The following is an 8273-nucleotide window of genomic DNA, read 5'->3' on the forward strand; positions in this document are numbered from 1 at the left end:
CGGTTTGCTAGAAAATCGTCCACGCCAGCTTAACTGTCGATTTTCGGTAGTGAAACATAAAAAAAAAATTTGTTGCTCCTCACATCGTTCACTGGCACAGTGTACAGAGCCAGCAACAAAATAAAAACCGGAAGTAGAGTTAATTATGAAACCGGTTTGCTAGAAAATCGTCCACGACATCTTAACTGTCGATTTTCGGTAGTGAAACATAAAAAAAAAATTTGTTGCCCCTCACATCGTTCACCGGCACAGTGTACAGAGCCAGCAACAAAATAGAAACCGCAAGTAGAGTTAATTTTGAAACCGGTTTGCTAGAATATCGTCCACGCCAGCTTAACTGTCGATTTTCGGTAGTGATACATAAAAAAAAAATTTGTTGCTCCTCACATCGTTCACCAATCAATACAAATTCACAATTTTTTTTAATTTCGCTAATTTTTCATCGCCAGCTTTACGTACCTGTGAAATGTGCAGTTATATCTTGCAAAAACGATACTAGAAAATACACAAAATTGAAATCCAGTATCACATTTCATCAGTAAGTCGATTGTTATACTTATTTTTATGAAAATAAATCTAGCATCGCGGGGGTGAAGGGGAGGTGGGAGGCGGACACGCGCAGGCTCGCTCGCGCACCTCACTGCCGCCACGTGATCTTAGTGATGTGACCTGACCAACGCTGTACTCGATATAAAGTTTACTAGAAGAACTATATTTTAACAAATTATTTATTTAACTTTAAAATTAAAACTCTTTTAAAAATGTATTATAAATAAATTTGTGGTGTGTTTTGTATGATAGACTTTCTAATATTATGAATGCAAATATATTATAGTGTAAATGTAAAGTATGTAATGTTACGATATATTTTCTGAAATATCGCTAAATTGATTTTGAACATTTTATAGTAGAATGGATAAAATTAAATAAAAAAATTAATTAATATGATTTATTATATTATCATTTTAAATAACTAATTATTTCTTATTTTTATTTAACATTTTTAAAACATTATTATTATTGTTTCATTTATTATTAAAGAAATAGCACCAAACCCGAATTTTTATTTTATTAACTTTAATATCGAACTCGTTTTTCTGATATTCATAAACATATTTTTTTTTTAAGTACATAAAATTAATACAATAAATATTCAAATGGAATAAACACTTTATTCTCTTGGCAAACAAATTTAAAATTACATATTTATACTTTATTCATACATTTCTCCTTAAATAACATATTGAACATAAAATTTACAAAAGATACATATTTATTTACATAACTTATCGATAGCTCGGCAGTCGGCACGCAATTGATACCTACCCATCCCTATTTGTCACACACACATCTATATATTATCTATAGCTCATCTGCCTACGATGCGCACTGAGGAATTTGTGCAATACACTCGCTCTATACTACTGTAATAATATATTATACTCTAAGATTAATTATCCATGTTTGACATAGAGTATGCAAACAACGGTTGTCAAATGTTTTTGCAACTGTCATGCACCACGACACTTGTACTTCCGCCTTCGACCGGGCCGCTCATCTGTATTGCGCGAGCGCCAACTCTTGAAAACACGTATCGCAAATCGGATAATTGGCGTAAATTCATTGAGTGCTGCAGCATGTCTAAGGTAGGTGGTGCATTGTTTTGCTGCTCACTATTACTGAACATCGATATAAATTTTCCCTTATGCTATAATTATCTCACTCCAACAAAAAAAATATAATATAAAGATACAAAAATAATGGATATTTCGCATATTTACGTCTATAATACTTGTATTCTGATACGAAAACTGTTTAACAAGGAAATTCATGATAAATACAGATATCACTTTAACTAAGAGGAAACGAAATTCTAATCTAAGACAAAATATATGTACTGACAACCTAAATATCCAGTCCGTACCTACTATGGCTCAAACAGTTTTCTTCATGACGGAATTAAAATATACAATAGCCTACCTACAGATATAAAACAAGTAAAATCATCAGGATTATTCAAAAAGAAATTAAAACTTCATATACTACAAAATGAAAATATTCCCTATAATAACTATCGTGTATACATCTTAAAAATATAAATGAATAAAATAAAGTCAGCAATATAAATAAAATTAACAACGATCACATCTATTAAAAAAAATTACAATTACTTCAAACAAAATATAATATAAAGTGTTAAAAATAACATAAAAAGTATATTATATTTAAAAATAATCAAAAGAGTTAAAAATCATTGTAACATATTATGAATTATTATATTATATACCTACAGGATGTCCATCCATCCTGTTTTCGTCTATCTGATTAGCTTAAAGTATAAAGTTATTAATTTACGGTACCAGTAATTCATAAACACGTTATACAGTGATAAAGTTATCACATTATTTGGGACTGTTATGCTCATATTATTTTGTTTCATGATATGTTATCTGCAAACCAACTCAAGACTCTTACATACAATCACTTTATGATATAATAATTAATAATTATAATTTATAAACCTTATAAAAATTACTTGATTCAATTACTCCAGCATACTATTAAATAACTTTCTAGGAAGATCCAACCGAATAATATCAAATCGAAACAGTACTATTATAGTTGTCAACAAATCAATTAACATACAATACTTTAATTACTTTTACTCCATTGAAAAGTTACATCTGGGGTTGCATTTTTTTGAGGACGCAATTTTATTTTTTTGATGTGTAGGGGGGGTCAGTATGAAGCTATCACCAAGTTTGTGGGGTCGCCACCCATGTCCCACGGCCGCCATTTTGAAAATAGCGGTTGATATGGTTTTTACGATATATCTCTTAAACTATTTATTTGATGAAAAACATTGAGTAACATTATTTGTTGCAAATTAAATTCTCTACAACTTTGGTCCAGTAACTTTTTGTCGTAGAACTATAAATAAAAAAGTTATAAGCGAAAATGTTCAGAAATTAGAGATATTTTTATTTTTCAATAAAACTTTTTTTTATAATTTTACGAAGAAATGATATCAGACCATTTTTGTAGATTGTTTTTCGAGGAACAACTTTTATATACAACATTTTGTCATTATGTAAATAGCTAAGGTTTTACAGCGCTCCGAAGTGAGTACTAATTTTCAGTACTCTGATCTATACAGTATACTTATATTATGTGTGTAAATAATAATTTGTCATCAGTAATTGTTTTTTTTTTTTGTTATTATAATATTTTTAATAATTAATTTTGCAATATTATTAATAATTATTAATTATTGAATCTTTTCCCCACCACCCAGGAGATAGAGTCTGGAAGCGCGTTTTTTTTACGTCGAAAAGCAGGGCTGAAATGTTCTGTAGTGTGCTTCCATTGTTGTGGAGTCTGGGAAAAGAGCCAATAGCCAATATATTATGTATAGTTACTACTGAAAAATAGTACTCACTTCTGAGCGCTGTAAAACCTTAGCTATTGACGTAATGAAAAAATGTTGTATATAAAAGTTGTTCCTCGAAAAACAATCTACAAAAATGGTCTGATATTATTTCTTCGTAAAATTATAAAAAAAAGTTTTATTGAAAAATATAAACATCTCTAATTTCTGAACATTTTCGCTTATAACTTTTTTATTTATAGTTCTACGACAAAAAGTTACTGGACCAAAGTTGTAGAAAATTTAATTTGCAACAAATAATGTTAACGATATTTTTTTATCAAATAAATAGTTTAAGAGATATATCGTAAAAACCATTCCAACCGCTATTTTCGAGATGGCGGCCGTGGGACAAGGGTGGCGACCCCACAAACTTGGTTTTAGCTTCACACTGACCCCCCCTACATATCAAAAAAACAAAATTGCGTCCTCTAAAAAACTCAAGGTTAGGCCTAAAAAATGTAACATTTCAATGAACTATTTATTTTTATCTCTACTGAGGATTTCGTAATAACCACTTCGTGAAATTAAATACTGTTTATGAACTGAATCCTACTGCTTACTGTGGAAGGGCTTACGCAATACGTAACGTTTTTCCCCTACCACTGCAACTGGACCAATGCGATAAGTACAACCAGTTGTAAAAATAGAGGTCACAGTTCGACAATCGCTTCGCTATCACTTCGCTATCGCTACAACGCGTCAGTTGTGACGATGTTTTGATTGTTACAAAAGATACATAGCTGAGATAGAAGGTAAGAATCAATTTGGTAATCACCTCATTTAAATAACATTTCAAGGCCAATAATCAATGAAATCGAAAAAAAATCAGACACCTTAAATTATAATTTTTTTAGTGATAATCATAATTTCCTTGTAACTAACTCATCTTATCTTCATTTTTAGGTTAAAACTAATAATTATCATAGTCAAATCCACTGTTTTATTTTAAAGAGAGTAGATTGGTGATTAATAATTGCGACTAATGTTGTTTTCACAATATTAAATTACTTGAAATTTACGGAAGTGTTTTTGATTGTTTCAGATGAGACGTAATAGTGATAATGAGCCAGCATTCTATGTTGTTCAATTCATAGAACTGCCTTTTGAAGAAATTGATGATTACGTATGCGTGCCGTGCGCTTGGGTGGTATTACGCTTAGCGGTAAATGACAAGACCGTTGCAGTTGCTTACCCTAAAGACGAAGATCCTTTTGATACGAGAGATCGCGTGAAGAGGAAAGAGCGATACAATGATGAGTGGAGATTTTATTTCGCCACTATCAAACATGAGTCAAGTGAGTTTAATTAAATGTATCAGTTAATAGATCGTGCGTTATATTATTGAAGTATATTAAGATTCAGAACATCTCATAAATTAAAAGGATATTTTTTTTCAGATTCTTTCAATGAAGCAGATATTTGGATCGCTACGAGAAATGATTATGGACCTTTGGTTGAAGAAAAATCAAAATTAACAGGTGAGAATCAAATTATTTTATCAGTGTTCACAATTGAATTTTAACTGTAAATACATTTTTGAATACTACTTATTTTAAATTCCAAGCTTTCCAAATAATAATAATAATTTTTAATTTCAGATACACAACCAAAGTTTTCGAAATTGCGCAGTGCCAACAAAAACCATTCGTCGGAATCAAATGATAATTTTCGGAAACCTCTGCCCAAGTCAGAATCAAAGAAAGAAGTTGATGAAGAACCGTTGAAACTAGATGAATCTGCTCAGTCCTCTAGTGCGGTTGATAATGACGCCAAATTAGAGCGTAGATCTCCAAAAAGAAAACAGCCGGTTATCATCCAGTATAACCAATCAATGGAAAATTCTCACGCAGAAGAATCTTCTGTTGTTTCTCATGCTGAAGAAAGTACTGAACCAAGGTCTAAAACTCTGCGTACTGATCAAACCGAACATGCTTTAAGCTCACCCGTAAAAGACGTAAGTTCTGCAGATAGACCCACAGCTGCCCAAAACTTTACGGGAAGGAGCCGTCAGATGAATCTCAAATTTATTTTAGAGCAACAAATGTTGAACAACTTTGCTACCCTCTTTACTCAAATGCGCTCTACTTTTCAACATACGACTGATATGTACGAGACTTTACAGAGTTACATCCACGATACTTCCGGGATATACAGTAAGGTTAAAGATGCCGTCGAAGAATTTAACACAGCGGGAAACGCAGATAATAATGCAAGGAGCCGTCAGATGAATCTCAAATTTATTTTAGAGCAAATGACAAACAACTTTGATACCCTCATTACTCAAATGTACTCTACTTATCAAGATACGACTTATATGTACGACACTTTACGGAGTTCCATCCACCATACTGCCAAGATGTACAAAAAGGTTTTGGGTGCCGTCGAAGAATTTAACACAGCGGGAAATGCAGCTAATAATGCATATCCTTCGAGCAACCCAATACTAGATGTGGAACATCTAGTATTGGCTGAAGAAAGACGCACTTCAATAACAGCGAGTGCTAGTTCTAGTAATCAAGATCAACATAGTAATGATGTTGCTAACAAAACGCCGGAAAAAAACCACATGAAGTTGTTCCGTTTCGTTTTACCACCGGAATATGACGCTTATGATTCAAGATGGACATTGAAGTATCCAACATATCTGCCAGGGCTCGTAGAACTTGTACCTGAAAGCTATGTTTACGTCAATTACGATGAACTCAAATACTGTCAGCAAGTATCGAAAGATTGCCCATCATTAGCTAGACGATTATTAACAGAAGTCTTCGCCAGAAATGCACTGAGTGTTTGTTCATCAATGAGTGAGACAGCGAAGGCTTCTAACAGTGTCGGCTCTAATATAAGGCCAGATTTAGATGACCATGCGTGTTCGGTACTGTTGAATTTTGTTATAGAGCATGGACTCCAACGTGGTTGGAATACTAGTCTAAAACCTATCATGGATATGTTACACAGTAAGACGCAAGAGATTCGGTTCCATTTTGGTATAATGGTTGAATGTTGATGACACAAATTGGGCCTACGGCACTTCAATGGGCAAATACTGCCCGAACAAAACTTGACGTCGTCATGTTGTTATTAAGGAGATTCCCGTCAGCGAAGCGGAGTAAAATTGGTTTGCAAGATCAAATTTTTCATGTATTTTCAATTATATGACGCTTTTAGAAAAAATAATCAATACACTTCAAGATATTGCCTAAAAAGTGTGCTAATTTGTTACACAACCACATTGTTTAACCTTGAGCTTGAAATATGAAATTATGATAAAGGAGACGATTTTTTTTGTTTGGAGAATAGGCCCACCTCAATTTCTTAGCGTATATTAATGAAATGTGTATTAATTTGTTCCTTGAAGTCCCCAGATTACAGTGGTGACATTACTTTTACATGTTTTAACCGGAATCTTTAGAAACACGATGTGCAAACATTCACCTCATTCCTACATAAAAACTAACTGATAATGAGCGATTTGTCTTGTGCGACCCATCCGAATCATTGGGTACAATATATTTAATTGAATGAATAAATAAATATTAGAAAACATCACATACATTGTCACGATTCCAAGCTCGGAAATCGGAAACAGCGAAGTTACCACAAACACAGAGACCCGATATGGTTATAAATAGTATAGAAAATAAGTGATATAAGTGTGTGTACCTCAGGTTTCTAGACCTTATGCGATTTTAGCGAATGGGAAAACTGATTAAATAAGAAATTATTTGTTAAGTAGGTAGGTAGGTACGTGATTTATGACTAGGAGTAGGTACATAATATTAGGATAGGTAGCTATTTGCACAGCTAGGTATGCTATTATTCATGTTCTATTTTTATAATAAACGCTCATAAGTTGTAGCAATTACATTTTAAAATAGGAAATAAAAACATTGTTTATGTTAAAAACATTACAACTACGACAGGAAGAATCTGACGTCTATCAAAGCAGCCAATAGATGTAACGTTTCGTTACACGGATTTTTTTAGCTTAGTAGAAACAAATTGTTTTATTTGATTATACAGGATTTAAAATCGCTATTAATCACATTCTTCCATATAAATAGAAATAAAAACAGTTTCTAAAGTGATTTGTTTAAGGCAGTTTTGTCGCTTTTTTGGTTTTATTTTCATTCTATCGATAAAAACGTTTCGTTCCAGTTATTTTTAATGTTGGCCATTGTTCTTGGTTTCTAGACAGCACTACAGCAGGGATGATATCAAAATAAAGCTTTTTAATTCGATTTCATGTTTCCGGTTTCGTTTGTTAAACAACGAAGCTTCAAAATTCATAATATAATTTTATATCTTTACACGTTTTTTTTTTATTACTATACGTTACCGAGTCTTGGTGGGCCCACAAAAAATAGTCTCATTTAATTTTCTACTCTTGTAATGAATACTAAATGAAAAAATCAATTTAAAAAATAGCTTTGTAGTTCAATCATAGATCTTATGCAATTAATCACATTTTACTTTGTAGTGACTAAGTATTAGGATTAGAAATAACAACAATTTAAGTTTATTATAGTTAAATAATTAATAAATAAATAAATAAAATAAATCTTTATTTCACCTTTTGATTAGGTATTACAATATTGAATATGAGGCTCAGGCTCTCTTGCTAGGCATAGCCTGTGTTAAGAGAGCCAGTCCCTTCCCTTAATACATGAATGCGTGGTGTGTGTGTATGTGTACGTACGTATGTTTGTGAGTGTGGGTGGATGTGTGTGTGAGTGTGTGTTTTAAAGTTATTATATTTTTTATAAATTAAATCAATTCCTGGACATTTTTCGGAAGCAAAATGTTCGATCACTATTTCATTAAAATCCGATATTGATTGAAT

General features: G+C 32.1%; 1 protein-coding gene across 2 annotated transcripts; it reads left to right on the forward strand.

Annotated features, from left to right (window-relative positions):
- Positions 1 to 1490: 1490 nt before the first annotated feature.
- Positions 1491 to 7956, forward strand: LOC149900286 (uncharacterized). Of its 2 annotated transcripts, none has more exons than XM_090113191.1 (4): positions 1491 to 1646; positions 4473 to 4725; positions 4828 to 4908; positions 5029 to 7956. In XM_090113191.1, the coding sequence occupies exons 1-4, from the start codon at positions 1497 to 1499 to the stop codon at positions 6435 to 6437; spliced, it is 1893 nt and encodes a 630-aa protein (XP_089969317.1). In that variant the 5' UTR covers positions 1491 to 1496; the 3' UTR covers positions 6438 to 7956. The 2 variants fall into 2 exon arrangements, with proteins under 2 accessions (XP_089969317.1, XP_089969318.1); XM_090113192.1 differs by lacking the exon at positions 1491 to 1646 and adding an exon at positions 4063 to 4182.
- Positions 7957 to 8273: the final 317 nt, after the last annotated feature.

Source organism: Colias eurytheme, chromosome 19 (genome assembly GCF_061535395.1).
Source record: "Colias eurytheme isolate Ceu_HAF_F1 chromosome 19, ilColEury1 Martin Lab GWU primary, whole genome shotgun sequence".
NCBI lineage: Eukaryota > Metazoa > Arthropoda > Insecta > Lepidoptera > Pieridae > Colias > Colias eurytheme.

Bases quoted from the DNA above. Each gene is read 5' to 3' on its own strand.
- LOC149900286 (XM_090113191.1), top strand. From the start codon at position 1,497: ATGTTTTTGCAACTGTCATGCACCACGACACTTGTACTTCCGCCTTCG. The intron at 4,726-4,827 runs GTGAGTTTAATT...ATTTTTTTTCAG, and splicing joins CACTATCAAACATGAGTCAA to ATTCTTTCAATGAAGCAGAT. The intron at 4,909-5,028 runs GTGAGAATCAAA...TTTTAATTTCAG, and splicing joins AGAAAAATCAAAATTAACAG to ATACACAACCAAAGTTTTCG.